This window comes from Octodon degus, unplaced genomic scaffold (genome assembly GCF_000260255.1).
Source record: "Octodon degus isolate 3935 unplaced genomic scaffold, OctDeg1.0 scaffold00068, whole genome shotgun sequence".
NCBI classification, from domain to species: Eukaryota; Metazoa; Chordata; class Mammalia; order Rodentia; family Octodontidae; genus Octodon; species Octodon degus.
The window spans coordinates 5,193,666-5,213,890 of NW_004524644.1; the positions used below are offsets into that span (position 1 = coordinate 5,193,666).

At 36.6% G+C, this 20,225-nt stretch overlaps 2 protein-coding genes across 4 annotated transcripts in view; both read left to right on the top strand.

The window, feature by feature from the left end:
* The window catches only part of Larp1b (La ribonucleoprotein domain family member 1B), a 34,586-nt gene extending 27,008 nt beyond the window's left edge, over window positions 1-7,578 (top strand). The window contains exons 9-10 of one of the 3 annotated variants that reach the window (XM_023719451.1): window positions 4,612-4,786; window positions 5,544-7,578. In XM_023719451.1, the coding sequence (XP_023575219.1) occupies window positions 4,612-4,786; window positions 5,544-5,620 (252 nt within the window). In that variant the 3' untranslated portion in view covers window positions 5,621-7,578. The other 2 variants (XM_023719453.1, XM_023719452.1) reach the window with 2 other exon arrangements.
* A 4,372-nt stretch (window positions 7,579-11,950) lies between these two features.
* Window positions 11,951-20,225, top strand: part of LOC105742717 (la-related protein 1B-like) — a 103,390-nt gene continuing 95,115 nt past the window's right edge. The window contains exon 1 of the mRNA XM_012515538.2: window positions 11,951-12,304. Within this exon, the coding sequence (XP_012370992.2) occupies window positions 12,236-12,304 (69 nt within the window). The 5' untranslated portion in view covers window positions 11,951-12,235. The remainder of the gene's footprint in view (window positions 12,305-20,225) is intronic.

Consider the following 20,225-nt stretch of genomic DNA (forward strand, 5'->3'; position numbering starts at 1 on the left):
GTCCAGTTTCTAGGAAAGCTTTTAAAATTTTGGTTTTTCCTTTGTACATGTAGAGCAATCAGATGTAGCCAGTATCTTTCCCTATATATAGTTCATGGTAACCACTAATCTCCATTTTGTCCTTATAGTTTCTCTTTCTTTGGAATAAAATTGTATGTAAATTTCAAGGTTTGTAGCCATTGTTTCTGATTTCTGTCCATTATCAAAGTGCTTTTGAAATCCATCTGTTTTGTTTCATGTCTTCACTAGTTAATTCTTTTATGTTGCTGACAAGTATCTCATAGTATGGCAATACTGCAGTTTATCCATCCACTTGTTTTTTTGTTTTGTTTTGATCTATCCACTTATTAATGAACACTTGGATTGTCTCCGGATTTTGAGTACAGCCTGGAAGTTTTTGTGTGGGCCTGTGTTTATTCGTTGGATAAATATCTAGGATTGTGGTTATTAGAATATATATGTTTTTCCTTGTAGGAAAAAGTTGGTGTACTATCTGAAGGTGCTTTATCATTTGGCATTCCCACCACTTTGTATGAAACTTGTTACTCCACAGCTTCAGCAGCACTTGATATTGTCAGCTGTTAAAATAATAGATAAATGATAGTTAAAATAATGGATAAATAAATAATAGATATGTAAGCCAGATATGGTGATGCATGCCTGTGATACTGGTATTTGGAAAGCTGAGTCATGAGGGTCAGCCAGTTTGAGCCCTACCTGCTACATAGCAGGACCCTATTGCAAAAAACAGAACAAAACAAAATGGTACTGGTTTCTCATTATGGTTATTTTGCATTTATGTATGTGCTATAATATCTACAAAAGCAAAGGGGTGCTGTGAATGTCTTTGTGTCCTTCCTTGCCTACCATGTACAAGGCTGTGAATTTGATCCCATTGCAGATGAAAAAAAAAAGTCAATTTAAAGAGTTGGATGTGGTGATATATAACTGCAGTCCTAGTACTCTGAGAGGTTTGGGTAGGAAAATCTCAAATTCATGCCAACATAAACAACTTAGTAGTGACTTAGTGAGGCCTTGTCTCAAGCTCCCTGGTTCAGCCTCAAGTACTGTAAGTGAATGAATGGTGAATTAAGAGGAAAGGAGCAAAGAGTGAAATACCAATCATTTGGGCCTTAGGAGATTCATACACAAAATATACTTTGGAGAAAGTTGAGATAAAGACTTAAATTAAAAAATATTAGACATAATTCTGTTCTAAAGCAAATCTTGGTAATCATGAGTTCCTAAACATTTACTTACTGTTTATAGTCAATATTTTGTATATATGTGGTTCTGTACTGTATGAATATTAGTTTGGGTCCTATTTGTTTCGCACCAGGAATTGAACGCAGGACTTTGTGCTTGGTAGGTGGATGCTGTGTGCTGCTGAGCTGCATCCCTATCCCTAGGTCCTTTATGAATAATTTACATACAAACCTATTATGTAGTGGTGGACTACATAAATTCATTCTTAGTGCCTCATAGTGAGAAAAAGATGTACATTTGCAAAAATCAGAGATTGAAAAGTACAGGTTCTGAGAAAACACAAGTTTGGTTCATAAAGAGTATACAGCTTACAAGGGGAATAACAGGCATAGTGCTAAGGGTGATGATATACTGATTATGCTTCTAAATCCCTTGTAAGGAATGATGGCTTTAGTATTTGCCCTATCTTAGCAGAGAATTAAAAGGTTACAGTAACTTGTATACACCTAGCAAGTTACAGAATCAGGGTCAACTGAATCTAACAGGGAAGACACAAATAGCAATAAGTCACAGGACAAGAGTCAAGAACAAAGTGATCCAAAAAGTAAATGGAAGGGGAAGATCCAAAATCAGAGCTACTAACCCAGGGCAAATCTGAGCATCAGCTTGAATATTTTGCTTCTTGTTTTTTCAAGAAAGAAAGGAGTTGGGTATATTCAAACACATATAATATAAAGCTAATAGAAGTGGTAGAGAAGTAAAACTGATCAATAGAAGGACTTCTTTGAAGACTAACAATAATAGCAAATGCTGAGAGGTTACCACATGGAAAGATACTGTCATTAACAGCTATTCTTGTGACAGCCCTAGTTAGTATATATTACTGTTTCAGGACATTGTTCAAAGTCACAGCTGCAAATGTATACATGTATTCATGTTTTTGATATGTTTAATTGCAAGGCATTATGAAGCCATACTAAGCCAAGTGTGGTGATATATGTCTATAATCCAGTACTTGGAAGGCTCAGGAGGATTGCCTCAAGTTTGAGACCAGCCTGGGCACCATAGTGAATTCAATGCCAGCCTGAACTACATAGCAAGACCCTGTCTCAGGGGAGGAAAATAGGAAACCATATCTTCAAAAAAAAATTCGCAGTCTTTTTTCCCACAAGTTTATTTTGAAAAATTTAAGCCCATGGGAAACTTAAAAGGAGTTTTTGTTTGGTTGGGGGTTGTTTTTAATTACAGGTATGGACAACATGTGAAATATAATAATCTTAAGTGTTCAGTGTAAGTTTTGGAAAGTTAAGTCCAGTTGCCATCCCAAACAAGATACAGATTATGCCCATGAGGATCTGGATGCAGGGTATACTGTTTGTTACTGGGCTTTGAGATCCTTCAGTAAACATAATGAGGAAAATACACAGGTAACACTGTTCAAGTCCACTGCTATAGGATTGTTTCCATTTTTCTCCTAGACATAATTCAGACTTCTTTTTCTGTTTTTAAATCAGATTTCCTTTTCAAAGGAGTTTGCTTTTCCATAAATTTTAATCCTAATTTTAAAGCAATGAAAAATACTGAAGCGTGTTGTTAATATTAAGGAATACAAATGACAGGTTTTAAAAAGTGATACACGAACAAATGTTCTCTTTTTTTAAATTGAGTTTTAGTTTTTGTAAGTTAACATACACATAAGATGTATGTGTTACCTCAGTTCAGCTGAACTGGACTAGAACCAGATGAAATTTTCCCTTAAGGTCAACAAGACTGTTTTGAGGCAGCATCTAGCTCTGCCACTCAACCTGGCTGCTAGCTCACTACGTAGCCCAGGCTATTCTCAAACTCACTGTGATTCCGCCTCAGCCTCTTAAGTGATGGAATTATAGGCATGAGTTACAACACTAATTATATGTTGTTCTGAAATATTTTGCATATCATTTCTAAATGGTAAGCATTCCTGAATTTCGATTTTTTTTTTTTTTTTTTTTTTTTTGGTACTGATAATCAAACCAAGGATCTTGGCCTTGCCAGGAAAGCACTTGTGCTGTTGAGCCTAAATCTCCAACATAGATGTTAAATCAGTAGGCTTTTAATGGTTTAAAGGCTAAAGTGATGCCAGGTGTGGTATTGCATGCCTATAATTTCACCACTGGGAGAAGAGGACCCCAAGTTCAAACCTACCCTGGGCAGCTTAGTGATTTAGCAAGACCCCTGTCTCAAGGGGAAATGGAACAAAACAGGATGTAGATCAGTGTGAAGCCTCAGGACTACACGGAAAAAAGTAAAAAAAAATTTTTTTAATGTGCTTCAGTTTTATAACACATTTTTAGGAGACCGTATAGCCTAATGGCTAAGGCTTTTAGTTGTAGGCAGGCAATAAATGATTTATTGTAAGCCTGTACTTTTTTTAAAAAAATTAAACTTATTTAAGCATCAGTTTTTCCATAGAATAGGCATAAATCCTACATGTGGGATACTAAAATCATGCATGCATAGTACCTATCCAACAAGTACTTGTAGTCATTATAATAAAATAATGCCTGAATTTTATTTGGTGATACAATTTTAAGGGAAGACAAAGCATGAGAAAAAAAATAGACAATAAAGCTCAATTGACGGCAAAGCCCATGTGTTTCTGTTTGATTTAGTATTGCTTAAGTTAGGGCTGGGGTGATAACTTGGCAGTCTTAAGTGCCCATCTAGCAAGCACAAGACCTGGGTTCAATTCCCATTACCACATGCAGTGCCAGCCCAGGAACCCCAGGTGTGCCTTGCCGCCCCAAATCCATGTGTGTTAGCACACACCTGTAATCCCAGTGCTGGGGAGGCTGAGACAGGACGATCACTACAAGTCCAAGCTGATATACCAAGACCCTATATAAAGAATTTTAAAGATTCTTATTTTTATTCATTTATTTTTTCTGTATTTAGGGAAGGGTCTACAGGGTGTTCAGGGTCTCACTACATAGATCGAACTCATAGTGATTCTCCTATTTACAGCCTCCCAAGTGCTAGACTTACAGGCATACACCACCATGCCCAGTCTCAATTGCTGTCTCAATGTGCCCGTGGGGCAGGGCTGGCACAGCAGGCCTGGGATTGAACTCCCAGCCCCTGTGTCTGCCTAAGCAGACTCTTTAACCCACTGAGCTATTTGGCCAGCCCCTAAAAAATCTTAAATGACTTGTGCAAAAACCTCATGCTACAAGGTAAACCTTTGGTAAGTCATGATAGTTGTCACTTTACAAGAGTGATTTTAAAATTTGTTCTGTTCTGACTAGTTTATGAATTTTTTAGAGCTGTTAACTGCAATGTAGTCTGCTAACTTAAGATTTTATGGGGTTTAGTTATTAGAAATGAAAGTTGTTTGAATAGAAGTTGTTTAATAATTCCTGTTGCCAGGCACTGAAGGATAGCACAGAAGTTGAAATTGTGGATGAGAAAATGAGAAAAAGGGTAGAACCAGAAAAATGGCCAATCCCAGGCCCTCCTCCACGAACTGTGCCACAAACCGATTTCTCCCAGCTGATTGATTGTCCGGAGTTTGTACCAGGCCAAGCCTTTTGCTCACACACAGGTAACAGTTTTTGTACTAGAGCAAACAATATAACAGCAAGCTATTTGCTCCATTTTGCTTCTTTTTAGTCCATCTTATGTTTTGTTGTAAATTTAAAGCTGACTAAATAACTTCTGGGGCTGTGGATATAATTCAGAGGCACAAGCATCTGCCTAGCAAGCCAATTCCCAGACCCCACCTCCAAAAAAAAGTAGGCTTCTAATGCTCTAAATTTTATTTATATTGCCTTCCATGCAAAGCTATAATTTAAATAGGGATTTACAGATAATTGGTGACACTCTTGTGTTTCTTGCTCTTAAACTATGTATGCTTTGTCATGTGTGGAATTTCTGCCTTTTTATTTTATTCAATGATTATAAATACATTGTGCCAGTCTTCCCCTTCTGTGATTGGAGTAGTCTTAAGAGTTTTATACTCAAGAGTGGGATAGCCTTTAACTTTGTTACCAAAGCACTACAAACTTGTAAAGATATGATGACCCATATTTTAAAGAAGAATTGGGATTCTCTTTAATCTGGTTATGTTCAGAATTTTCCAAAACTGCTTTAGTGTTAACCTTTTCCTGGATCATTTTAAAGATGTTCCCTCTTGGGAAAAAAATGTGCTTAAACTTTTTTCAGTCAGGGTGATGATCTACTGATGCTCTTGGATGTCACTTGATCGGGATATGCAGTGGAATAGGTGATATACCATTATAAATATTGGAACAAACCGTGCTGTGGAAATGAAAGCAACCAGACTGTCTCCTGTGCAACAGTGTCTACTCCCAACCCTCTGTGGAGGAGGCTGGGCCAGTGCTACAGTGGAGACAACCACCTTGCGATGATGCTGTGAGACAGACCAGAGGACTGCTGTTACCATAGGAGCTGCCCATTTCTATGTAATTGGCCTGGGCTGCATGGGCTACTTTACTTCATGGTGGGAAAGTTAATTATTATCATTGTGAACATACTGCAAGATTCTTTTGTTTACAGGCATATGTTCTTATGTCCAGAGCAATAAAGCAGGAAAACAGGATAGAGAAACCTTTCCCAGAATGTTAGGTCTTGCTATTTGATTTGCCCTTCAGTGTAGTGTATGTTACATAACATTGTCATGTTTCACATGGAGTATAAAATTTATTAACGTGGAAAGCTGAGGGCAAATAAATTTAAGAAATGAACAAGGATTTTTTTTACTTTACTATTGGAAATGTATTTTTTGATACATGAATGAGAGACCTGCCCATCGATAAAACATTAACAGTCAGTCTCACAAATATTTTTATTTTGTATTTGTCAGTGCTCTGCTTCTAATCCCAGTAAGAAACTTGAACAAACGTTTTAAAAGTTGAAGAAAAGTGATAGCTTTATTTTAGTTTTTAACTTTTTAAAGAGATATAATGGCTTTATTGTATAAATTAGAATTATTTATTGTATAAAAACAGGGTCCAAGATGACATTTTTAATCAGCATATGAACAATCATTGGTAAGTTGGATAATATGAATATTTTTTTCCCACAGGATAGTTGTCAAGTTGGTGATGCCTGTCCATTCATTACCCATTTATTGTATTAATAAAATTACAATAAAATTATTTTTTGTATATTTTGTGTTTTTTAATATAAATGCATACAAATACTATTATATGTACAAACAAGTCAGTGCAGTATTAAAATACTGCTATATATTGCACATCAGAATCTAATAGTAAATAGAGATAATAATGGAAGTGTTTTTTAGAATTATGCCAATTCATATTGTCATAGGAATAATAGACAAATCACCTTTTCTCAGGAGTCTTCAAATTTCTGACCTTCATGATTTCCTGCTTGTACTAAGAAACCCTAAGTAGAATGTCAGCAAAAATTTTAAGTGGAAACAATTTAGAAAGTGTAGATTGTCTTAGGCACAGAAAAGTAGTAAAACTTCTATCTATATGTGCTGATCTCAAATTAGAGGACTTTAAATTTTTTTAAGCCATGATTGTATGGTACAAATTTTAAAACATGTTTGAATCCTCTTTCTCAGCCCCTTGACAGACCTTAATATACTACAAAAGGTTGACAAAGAGAATGGTAAAATTCTTTTTTTATAATGTGGACTCTACTGTTCTATGGATGCAGTATTGCACCATCCACTCTTTTTGTTTTATTTTGATGCTGGAAATCAAAATCAGGCCCTCATGCTTGCTAGGCAACTACTTGTACCACTGAGCTATATCCCCAGCCAGTGCACTCTTAAGGAATTTCATCAGAGTTCAAAAGCAGGTGTCTGACAATACTGATTTGGGGAAGGTACTTTTTTAAAAAAAATGTATGAGATCTAATGAATAAGCTGTGGGATTTTCCTTTGAAAACTTTATAGCTAGAAGTGTCCTTAAATGTTACACATGAAATAGTCCTTTAGAAAAGAAACCTTTGTGGCCAGAGCTGTGATCCTTCCTAGGTGGAAAACAAAGCAGTACAAGATAAATGCAAATTTATGGTGACTTATATTTGGAGAGCCAAGTTGAAATTTTCACTTACTAAAACCAGCAAAGATAAATTTATATGTTCTTACAGGTTAACACATGTGTTGACTGTGTAAGGTTTTTTTTTTTTAAATCTATGTATGTTTAATGTCAAATAATTAAACCTATATTTAAACATATTTAAACTTATTTGGAAGATTAGGAGTTTGCTGTTCTTAAACTTTATAAATGTTGCTGGGGGTGGTATTACTTGTAATTTCAGGATATGGGAGGTTGAGATTGGAGGATTGCCACAAATTCAAGGCCAGTCTGATTTCTACATAGTGTGATTTTTGTCTCACAAAACCAAAAACAAACATTACAAATGTATGGCTTGAAGTGTTCTCTTTCTTTTTTTTTTTTTTTAAGATCCCACTATGTGGTTTAAGGAAAAATTTTTTTTCTTTTTTTGCAGAACCGGGGATTGAACTCAGGTCCTTGTGCTTGCCAAGCAAGCACTTATTCTACTGAGCCGTCTCCCCAGCTCCAATTACCTAAGGAAATTTTTTTTTTTTTTTTTTTGCAGAACCCACTATGTGGTTTAGGCTGGCCTCTAACTCTATAATCTTCCTACCTCTGCCTCCCAAGTGCTGGGATTACAGGCATGTGCTACCACACCCAGCATTGAAATCTTTTCATTATAAAAACATAGATGCAAAAAGCTTAGGTTATCTGTATAACATTTTAATATAATTTTTTTCTTAATATGTATTTACACATAATGATTACATTCATCGTAGGAAGCTAGTACATGTTCATGATACATCATACTTTTTACTTAGGTGTAGCTTAATTTTCCTTAAATATTTTTAAATTTTTTAAATCTTTTATTTATTCGGTACAGGGTCTCCCTACACAAGTTCAGAGTTTAGTGATCCTCCTGTGTCAGCCTCTCCCAGCACTGGAATTACAGGGATGCACTACTGTGTCTGGCTTTGATGGTTGGCACAGTGTGCCCAGGGTTCTGGGGCGGGCATGGCGTATGGTATTGGGGATCAAACCCAGGTCCTTGCGCTTGCCAGGTAGGTGCTTAAGACTGCTGAGCTATCTCTGCAGCCCCATTAAATACTTTTTTAAAGTCTCATAAAACTTGTAAGTTTTCTTGCTTACCCAAATTCTTTTGATATTTTAATATTGCATTTCCAAGCATGTGTAAACATAATCAAACATTTTCATGGTAGAAGTTTAAAGACAAGTTAGGCATTATTATATAATAAACTGAGGATGTTAAAAAAAATAACATTTCTACCTTAAACAGTAGCTTTTGATTTTCCTATCATATGCTAAGTGCTGTTCTTATTTCTATATGGACTATATATTACAGTTTAATTCTCCCAATATATATATGAGTAGAATTCATACATATAGTGGGGTAGGGATTGTTTGCTTTTAAGGTTTTATTCACTATGGATATATATAACTCACAGTATTAGCACATCTCTCCATTACTAAGCTTTGTGAGTGTGTAATAGTCTATACTCTTGTGTTTTACTTACACTTCTGTGAATGAGTGGGCAATAGATGTACTATTAATATAAGAAGTTGTAGTTGGCTGTGATATTGCACACCTATAAACAAACCTGGGAAATTTAAGCCCTGTCTCAATATAAAATGAGCAATTGGTGTAGCTCAGAGGTAGTATACTTGCTGTTCATACACAAGGGCCCAGGTTCTATCACCAGGACTGAAAAGGAGAGGGAGGGTAGAATAGCAGCCTCCAGTAGAAATATCTAAATATACAAATAGCTCAGAATTCTAAAATAATTTTTTCATAGATGTTTTTAGTGCTGAAGATGGAATCTGGGGACTCATGCATAGTAGGTAAGCATTATCATTGAGCCACACCCCCCCCAGAACCCGCTTAAATATTTTAAAAACCTGGCATGGTGTCATTCATCTCTCAGCACTTGACCAAGGCAGGAGAATCACTGGGAGTTCAAAGGCTACATTGTTCAACAGTCACTCTGAACTCCATCATTGAGATCCTATGTCCAACAAAAGATTTTAGGATGAAAATGTAAAATTCACTTACAAATATAAAGGAAGCAGTTTTAATTTTATAGAGTATGTAATTCTTATATTTGAAAACTGGCAAAAATGCAGCCAAGTGTGTTGGTGAACACCTGTAATCCCAGCACTCAGCAGGCTGAGGCAGGAGGATTGCTGTGAGTTCAAGGCCATCCTGGGCTATGTAGTGAGTTCAGAATCAGCCTGAACTATATGAGACCTTGTCTCCAAAAATCAAACTGGCAAATGTTATGATGTTGAAAAGAAAGACTTTTTAACTCACCACAGTTTTTGTTTGGTTCTAGGGGTTGATCTTAGGGCCTTTGCACCGAACTATACTCTTAGCTAGTTTTTCTTTATTTTGGGACTTGGTCTTGCTTAAATTGCTTAGGGTGGGCTCAAATTTTCTGTGCTCCTGACTCAGCCTCACACATGGTAGGATTACAGGCATGTACCATCACATCAGGCCTGCCCCTTTTACACTCCTTTCTGGGAGTTGAATCCAGGCCCTGTCCCTCCAAAGCTACTTCGGAAACCCTTTTTGTAATTTGATTTTGAGATCAAATGTTCCCGATATGCTAATTTCAAGCTTGGCTCAAACTTGTGATCCTCCTGCCTCAGTCTTTCAGAGTGCTGGGATTACAGGTATGTGTTGCAGTGCCTGACCTACAGTTTTGCTTTTAGAATTTCTAAACTTTGTCACTCAAACTGTTCTTTAATGTGGTTACATTTGTGCTTTGCAGTTTTCAGTATGAGCCATGGTGGTAAGAGGGGATGCTCTTTCGTTCACGTAGACAAACTTTTTTGAGCAAAGAAAATAAGGTGGTTACTTTAGCCTCTAATCAATCAAAATCAGTTTTATCTGAAGTAAAAGAGGCCTAACAGCATTTGAAAGTCCATAATTACAATTTATAGGTTTTAATAATTTTACAAATAACTTGATTCACAGATGATTTACCAACATGCTTATCCACATCGACATTCTAAGTTTGAGCGGTGGTGGTCTGTGTAAGGATTAGTGATACACCTTTTATTATTCAGTGACTATTCTTTTGAGTAAATGTTATTAAAAGAACTTCATGTTTGATAGTCACTGGAAAAATTTTAATTGAGATTGATTTGTTATGTGTTTTGTGGACAAAATAAACCAGGAACAAATGAAATGCTGAAATAAGAAAACTTGTTATTTTAACTGTAGAACTAATTTAAAATTCTAGAGTCTGCCCCAAATTCTCCAAGAATTGGAAGTCCTTTGATTCCAAAGAAAAATACTGAAACAAGTAGTCTGCAAGCAATGTTTAGAGGTTTGTCTACCAGTTTACCTGACTTGGACTCAGAACCTTGGATAGAAGTATAAAAGAGGCATCATCTGTCCCCATGAAATTAAAGGTAAGTTGTTAAAACCAGGTAAGGTATGATACTCCTTTGGTGGAGTGGAGGGTTAGTGTCTTTTCTATTTGCCAGATATACATGCTGGAATTACAGGAGTGTGCCACCATGCCTGGCTCATTGTGCATTAGAATATCCTAAAGACCCTTTCTCAAACACTTTGTAAAGATGCTATATAATTTCTAGTTTATCAAGGTATGCTTTTGTTGAAGTGGGTTGTTTTTTTGGGTTTTTTTGTTTGTTTTGTACCAGGAATCAAACTTGAGATCTTGTGGGAGTGGGTTAGTTTTTGACAACATTATCAAGGTACTACTTTCTTTTCTTTTTCTTTCTTTCTTTCTTTTTTTTTTTTTTTTTTGAGATAGGGTAGTCCAGGCTGGTGTTGATTCACTATGCATCCCAGACTGATGTCAAACTCATGGTGATCTTCCAACCTCAGCTTCTCCAGTGCCAGAATTATAGGTGTGCACCAACATGCCTGATTATTGTCAGTGAACTTTTTAAAACTTAACTTTTAATCTTCAGCACTGGGGATTGAATCCAGGGCCTCTTGTGTGCTAAGCATGCATTGAATCTCTGAACTATATTCACAGCCTACTAAAATGATCTTTCTGAAACACTATAGAGGGAGTATGTAATTCGATGTAATTTTCCATTAAATTCTGTAAACATTTTTATTTTGTCATCTTGGTTACATGCAGTTTTCCTTTCATAAAATTGAGTTGCCTCAGAGCTTTATAATATTTTGAGGATTTTAAAGTGATTTTTTTTCCTTCTTAATCTTTATTTTCACCAATTTTGTTTGTTGAACTCTTTTATAGGATATTAGTTGTCCCTTAATATCTGGTGATTTTTTTGGTTGAGTGTTAGTAAATTAGTATGGATTTTACTTGTTACTTTTATTTTTTTATTTTTTATTTTATTTTTTGCGGAACCGGGGGATTGAACCCAGGCCCTTGTGCTTGCCAGGGAAGCGCTTATTCTACTGAGCCATCTCCCCGGTCCTACTTGTTACTTTTAGATGTGCCCATTCAAAGACCATTTTTCTGAAAGTGTGGTATGGCTCATATGCTTAGCAAATACAGAGGTCCTATGGACTTGACCTTCTAATGCTGGGACCAAAATAATATTGGTTTAATATTCTTCCCAGTTTAGCTGCTAAATTATAGTCAATGAGCATACAAGCTTGATATAACTTAGGATATAATTATGTGACATTTTAAAAAAAGTGATGAAGAATGCTTTCATATACAATACTAATTTCTACCTTTAGGAATCAAACTTAAACCTGAAGAGGCATCAAATCAATAGAGTCTTCTAGAAAAACAATAACAAGAAGAACTTGATTCTCTATTTGAAGAGATGGAAGAAACAGAAGGAAGAAAAAAATACATTTACTGATTGGTCTGATAATGATTGAGATTATGAAATTGATGACCAGGATTTAAACAGGATTTTGATTGTAACTCAGACAGCATCTTATATGAGAAAACTTCCTGAAGATTGAACAGGCAACCACATATCTCAGGCAAAACTTACATCAGAAGTTGCTAAAGTTATCAATGATGGCTTTTATTACTATGAGGAAGATCTGTGGATGGATGGAAGATGAAAAACACACAGCCATAAAGGTAATTATATCTGGCCAGCATTGTTTTGCTGGTAGTTTTTTCTGTTTATACATTACTGCTTGTATTAAACTAGAGGCATTTTAATGAATTTTGAATATGAATAAATGCTTAGTTAGAAAAATTCCTGTAAGTATATTTGAGAGTCACAGTTGAGTGAATGGTTTCCAATGACATGATGAATACTTTAAAAAATTAAGCAAAAAAAAAAAAAAAAAAGCATTCGTTCCCATTGACTAAAATGCTTGCTTTTTTCAGGTAAAAACCATAACAAGACCTTTTCTTATATAAAAGAATTAACTGAATTTATTTTACAGACTTATTTTTATAGCTCATTCATTTTGTTTTGTTTGGATTTGAGACAGGGTCTTGCTATGTATTTCAAGCTGACCTTGTATCCACTGTGTAGCGCAGGCTGGCCTTGAACTTGCAGTGATCCTCTTACCTTGGCTTCCCAAGTCCTGGGATTACAGTCATGTGCCTCCACGCCTCGCTTATAGCACATTCTTTACTTGGCCAGGGCACCAGCCATAAGATCTGTTGGTTTTAAAAGGGATTTTTTTTTCACATTCCCTTCATTCTTTCTCATCTTAGTCTAAGATGCATGCTTTCACCTAGTAAAAATGATTATAAACAAAATGTAAAAGATTAAATTGGCTGATTATCTCTTGTCCAGTCATTATTAAGGTGCTTGGGATGCTGTTTGAAAGCATATTCCAGTTTTTTATTTTCTTGCATTTTACTCTGGGTCCTGTCCTCTATTCCAATTACTAAGGTAAAATGGTAGTTTACTGGTTGTCTGCAATTTTTTATATGAATTATAATGGCACAGGTAGGGATAAAAAGGAATCTTTTTTTTTAGCCATTAAAGTTATTAGAAAAAACTCTAGAGTTAATCATTTGTTTTATGGATTGAATAATGAGGGGATAGTTATATAATCTTATACAGGGCACTAAATATCAAGGTGGCCTGATTAGAGTTACAGAAAGATAAGCTGGCCTGAGAGTGGTTGAATAGAAGACTGCCTGCCCCTGGGCCTTGTGTCATGAAGAAGTGTGCTTTCCTTCTTGGCTTCTCATTTCTTCCTATAATTTCTGTGCCTGCTTTCAGTCACCTTTAACTACTGCTTTTTTGGGGACCCCCACTATGATAATCTTGTTAAGTGACTTAGAGCCTGAACAGTTGTGTGCCTGTCCTACTGTTGTGGGAAAGAACTTGTGTTCTGTAAACTTCAGAGTTAAAAGTGATTCCTTGCATGGACATTATTTCTTAGTTATGACACTTAGGATCTATAAATAATATGTGTCTTAAATACTTTTTGAAACAAATATAAATAAATTTTAATAGGTTAAAATTATATCCCCTCTAATCTTTTCCTTGATCTTGCATTATGTTTCACCATAGCCTATGTTGCCATCTGCCTTTCTGTGCGTTTTATTACTATTCTGTATGAGCATATGAAAGTAAGATCTATAAGGCAAGGACTTTTTGTCTACTTTATTTGCTGTTGTGTCCAGTACTAAAGCAGTTTCTGCCATAAAATATTACTCAATTTATATTTGTTAAAATAATAAATGACTTGTAGATTAAATATTATACACTTGTCAAAGGAAACTAACCACCACATGTAATATTTAATTTGTAGCAAGATGTTTACAAGAGTCCCAAAAAGGAAACTTTTTATTCTTTGAGACAGGGTCTCACTGGTTCTGGCTGGTCTTGAACTCACAGTGTTGGCCAAGTAAGCCTGGAACTCAAGGTGATCCTCCTTCCTTAAACTCCTGAGTGCTGAAATTACAAGGATACACTACCATGCTCAGCTAACTTTCAAGTCAACTTGCAAAGCAAGGAATTTATAGATGATTTTAGACAATAATAGTTATATGTTGTCTTACTGAGGCAGGTGCTAACCTTGTTCACTAAACATTAACCAAGAGACAGTAATATTGGCTATGTAACTTTTAAATATTATGGATAAATTGTAGGTGTTTTCTTTTCACCTGATTCTTACCTGTATTCCTGTCATTAACTTACTCTCCTCTCTTGTGCCCTTCCCTCTTTCTGTAGGAAGCTAAGCAAATGCTCTACCACTTAGCTGCATATCACATAACTCCTAATTAGATATTTACTTCTTTTGTGGGTCTGCATAAAGAGCAACTATTTAACATTTAACATGTTCACTGAGTAACTGCTATAATCCAGGGACTATGCTAGTTCTTGAGTACACAATGAGGATAAACAGTTTCTTTGTGCTTGGAATTTGTAGATAATTAGGGAACAGACCTTAAACCCACATTGTGTACTTCTGTTCTTTTTTGAGACAGGGTCTCCCTCTAATTCAGGCTTGTCCTGCCCTTCATGTAGCCCAGGCAGTCCTCAAGCTTAGTATGATCCTCCTGCCTCAGCTTCTTAAGTGCAAGGATTACAGGCATGTTCTGCCACAGCCAGCATGTACTTAATTATAAATTATGATAATTTTGCTAAAATTAAAATGCAGGGCCAGGGATTTAACTCAGTTACACAGCTCCTTCTTGGTAAGCATAAGATCCTGAGTAGTTTCTTGGTAGTACCCCTCTAAAAAAAAAAGTTAAAAAATAAGCAATTGTTGTTCAATTAGATAGTCAGAGAACTTGCCTCAGAGAGTCAAATTATGGTGAAATTTGAAGAGAGGTTTAGAAATTAGCCATGCAGAGAATACAGAAACACCTTTCCAAGAAGGAGGGAATAATAAGTCTGTCTTATGGATAAGAGGGAGAGATTGTCGTATTTGAGGAACCAAACGGTTTGTCTAATATAAAAAGATAATTATGGATATACGGTCATGTCCTATTAGAATCTGTGGGCCATGTTAAATTGTATGGCACTTAGCCTAAGTGCAGGATTTTAAATAATGTGAATTTTTATTTTTGAAAGGTCACTAGTTGCTTTTTCAGAGAATTGATTGTATGGAAATGAGTAGATAAAAGATAGCTTATGAGGAAGCTGACCATATTTAGAATGGATTTATTTTTTTATTTTTTTATTTTTTGCCAGAACTGGGGATTGAACTCAGGCCCTTGCACTTGCCAGGAAAGCGCTTATTCTACTGAGCCATCTCCCCGGCACACCCCCCAAAATGATTAAAAGATAAAAAATCCAGCACAAGCCAAAGTTGAGGATTCCAGTTTTGCTTTTTTTTTCCCCATTAAATTGGTAGCCTAATTGGTAGCCTAAAGCTAAATGAATATTTATGAAACAATTATGTCTTACAGATGAATGAAATAGTATTAACACATCAAGCAGTGAGTCTAGTAGTTAAATGTGTTTTGCATCTGGAAATGGTTTTAATATTAAAGTTATTAAAGATTTTTATATTGCAGTTTAAATGATATGAATATTTTTTTTAAAAAAGTAAAGAGCAAAACTTTGAAATTAGTAGAGAAAGGAACATGTGGGATAAGAAAAATTAAAGCTGGAGAGAGAGCTCAACAGCATAAGTGCCTGGTGCAAGGTCCTGAGTTTAATTCCCAGTACAAAAAAAATAAGAGAGAAAGGACATAGCTCAGCACTAGAGCACTTGCTTAGCATTTGTGGCCTCTGGGTTTAGTTCCTTGCACTGGAAGAAACAGAGAAAACAAAAATAAACAAAACAAAACAAAAAACCAGGCAAAAAGGTGATAAAGGGGGCATGGGAATACAGTACAAAAATAAGATGTATATTTAAACTCAAATATTCAACTGTAATTCATCAAAGTGTATTTTTAGCATATCATTTTTTATATTTGATAAATTGAAAAGCAGAAGGTTGAAAACTGAAGTACATACTATAAGATTTACCAATCAATTCCATCCGATAGATTCATCAGAGCCCCCATCAAATCCCAGCTGGCTTTGCCGCAGTTGACAAGGTGATGTAAAGTTCCTACGGAAACTCAAGGGACCAAAAAGTGATTAAAACTTTTTTTAAAAAATGGAAGAAGAAGCTCAGGCAAGATGGGGAAAAAATGGCAGAGTGGTAAGCAACAGTAACTTAGCCTTTCCAAGATTCAGAATTGAGACGTGAGAAAATTACACCTTTGGGAAAAATAAAAGAGTAGATCCTGAGAACCGGGATAGATCTGACAGAAAATGAAAGCTACAGAGAAATTGAAGCGACAGAACACAGGCTGGAGAAAGAAAGAGGCAGTCTGAACTGTCCCTGGCTCCAGACTCTTGGGAAAGGAAAACCGAAGCTTCAGAGACAGTGAATGCTAGAGACCCCAGGGATCCCTGGGAGAAGTACAGTAGCCAACTGCCTGGGGCTGGCTGGTACTGTGCTGGCAGGGAGAGCTAAGGACTCTGCTCCTGCGCAGTTGCTCAACGGGGCACGCAATAGCTGGTGAGTTACTGCAGTACAAGCAGATGTAGGACTCCATTAAGGGAAGGGTCCATTGCTTAAAGCTGGGACTCATGGCAGCTACACAGCTTCACTCAGGGCTCCCAGCAGTGCGGGCTCAAGGTGATTGAGTGAGAGCCACAGAGAACTGCAGCCAGCTGCCGGCGACTGTGCTGGAGACAAGAGACAACCCCTGAGGGATTTGAGCTAAAGATACAGGACACCCCTTGACATGGACACTGCTCTGAAATTATACATCCTGAAAGAAAACCACGCCTTCAAAATCAGAGAAAATTTTTTTGTATGTATATATGTGTGTTTTGTTTTTCTTCACTAGTTTATTGAGTTTCTGAGACTTATCGTTTGTTGTTTTTCCTTTTACAATTTTTCTTCCTTCCCCCCCCCCGTTTTGAATTTTTTTTGTCTTCGATCTTTATTCTCCATGATTTCTTTTTTCTCCTTCTTTATCTTCTAGTTCTTATCTGTTTTTTTCTATGACTTTTATCTAATTTTTTTTCCTGTTTTTTATTTTTTAGAAAGGGTCTTTCCATGTAGTTCAGGCTGGCCTTGAACTCACTGTGTATCCCAGGCTGGCCTCAAATCCCTCTGCCTCAGCCCCGAGTGCTGGGCTTACAGCTGTGTGCCACCACTCCTGGTGACCTTAATTCTGTAAATATCTTTCTCTACTCCAGTAGGATCCTTTGACCCACTACTCTTTCCTCTTCATATACTTTAAGGTTTCAAAATTTTCTTCTTGCATTCTTCATGAACAACCCCCTATGTCTTTAATAGTTGTAAATGTTTTTATTGGTCTTTAGATAACTGCCTCTGTAAACTTATTATTAAATTCTTTAATATCATTAGCAGAGATATTTATGTTGCATTTAGTACATGTTAGCCATGGGTCAATACTTGGGTTGACTTGATGTTTACACTGTAATTGTACATTTCTTTCCTAGGCTTTTTTTAAAAAATAAAAATTGTATTTACTTACAAGAATTCAGAATGTCGACAAAACAGCTGAAACTTTTTTTTTGTAATAGAGTGTATTCAGTTAATAATTACTTTGTATAAGCTGCATGAGAGACAACTGAAGATGAAAAATTGCCATCCCCATATATAACTAATTTGTGCTGTGCACCAAAAAGAACCTGCTTTAAATTTCCAGGCCAATTCACAACCCCTGTACTGCGCTATAAAAGCTTAGTGGGCATTGAAAATACTTCCAAGACAGGGCTATCTAAAGACATTCAGTAATGTGTTAACTACAAAAAAAAGAAAAAAGAAAAAGACACTGAACAATCTAAAAGCAAATCTTACATAGCCTTACATTTTGATTTTTTTTTTCTTCAAAAGGAGTGAATTGTGTACAGGGGGGTTAAATGCTATATAGACAAGAAAAAAACCACACTAGAACTAACTTATTCATCATCCTCTTAATCTTCTTCCTCCTCATCCTATCCCATATTTCTCTTCCTCTTCCTTTTTCTTGTTTTTTTTTAAGCCTTGATGACTCCCTTTTTGCTGCATCATGTTTCCTTTAGCTCAGTAGGCAGCAATGTCCTTTTTATACTTCTCCTTCAGCTTAGCAGCCTTCTTCTCGTATGGCTGCTTGTCATCTGCTGCACTGTTATTCCACATTTCTCCCAGTTTCTTTCAATATCACCAGTGGAGAGGCCAGGATGTTCTCCTTTGATTTTGGGCAATTCTCAGAATAGAACAAAAAGGCCAAAGGCAGCCTCTTGGGCGCATTGGGATCCTTGAACTTTTCTGTCTCTCCTTCAGGAGGAATCTATGCTTTCATTTCTTTCATAATGAGTCTTGTCTACTTTGGCCATGTCTTCAAATTTTCATTTTTCTTTAGCAGACATTGTCTTCCACCTCTCTGAGCACTTCTTAGAACACTCTGAGAAGTTAATGGAAGCCGCACTCCGATACATATGGTGGCATTTTGCCTCTTGATTTCTTAGGATTCCCTTTGCTCTTGTTTACTTGTTTTCTTTAGGCACAGAATTGCCCAGTGTCCATCCAGTTCTCACTTGCCCTGGCACTGCCTCTTTGGAGCTTAGTGTACTACAATGGCTGTGAGAGCAGGAGCCAGACATAGCCTCATCACTGTCCCACTTTTCCTAGGCCTAAGAGTGGTGTATAATTGGTAATTATGTTAATAGCCAGTTTCTCTTGGATGATATTTCTATATCTGATTTGCTTTATGTTAATAAGGTCACATAGTTTTCATTTTTAATGGGACTCCGGTGATCTTTATGAAATTAACAAAACCAGAGAACTGGGGATTAGGTCACCTATACTATATCCTCCTGAAAGTGAACTGAGGTAGTTGGACTTCAGGCAGAGGCAAAGATAGATAGGCACACCTAAAATACATCACTGAAAAGTAACTAAAGAGAGCTATTTACTACCAACAATGTATAGTATAAGCATCCACAAATCTCATCACAAAGCAAAACAATAAAACTAATAAAAACATGAACAGATGGTACAACAATATGCACGCCAGATTTCCAGTTCCCTAATCAGTTCAGGGGGTGTGGGCTGGGAGAAAATAAGTCACAACTCGGATTGCTCAAGAGGATAATAGTGGAGGTTAGAAAACAGATCAAAGAGAGGTTGTCAGCGAAATCACAGATGTAGCTAAACAGATAATGAAAGTAGTAACTAAGATAGTACAAGGAGCTTTCTGGTTTCTGCCACAGCAACCATTGAAGAAGAGTAGCCATGGCCCTCAGCTATCCCTTGGCCATAGGCCTCAACAAGGGCCACAAGGTGACCAAAAATGTGAACAAACTGAGGCACGGCCACCGCCGCAGACGTCTCATCAAACACCAAGTTCATGCGGGGCATGATCCGGGAGGTGTGTGGCTTTGCCCCCTACGAGCAGTGCCATGGAGGTCTCCAAGGTCTCCAAGGCTCAAGGTCTCCAAGGACAAGCACCCCCTCAAGTTCATCAGGAAAAGGGTGGGACACACATCCGGCCAAGAGCAAGCTGGAGGAGCTGAGCAATGTGCTGGCTGCTATGAGGAAGGCAGCTGCCAAGAAGGACTGAGCCCTTCTGGAATAAAGTTTTGCAGAAAGTTAACAGAAAGAAAGAAAAAGAGCTTTCTGAAGACACTGGTACAGAATTGAACTAAACAAAATGATACAAAACCTCAGTGACTAGTTTAGCAAAAAATTATAGAGTATATGAAAAGGATTTAATCAGAAATCTAGGGGATTATTGTAGGGGACAGTTGTATTGAATGTATGGACAGCAGGAGTGACCAATGTGAGGGCCAGAATTTTAGTTAGGAGACATTCCTTTAAAGACAGGCTACTCAAAGATATTTTAACACATTGCTGCCAGCTTCAACCACCAGTGGTACACATGATGTCCCATTGGTACAAAAGTAGTCACTTTCAGGAAAAGGAATATTGTGGCACTGTCCTGCTTCAAGGTTGTATATGGTTAGATTTTTGGACTTATGTGTAAACTTAAGTATATAATTCTTTATGCCTATTTTTAAAATATATTCTAATTTTTAAATGTTTTTTCATCATATTCTGTAGGGACT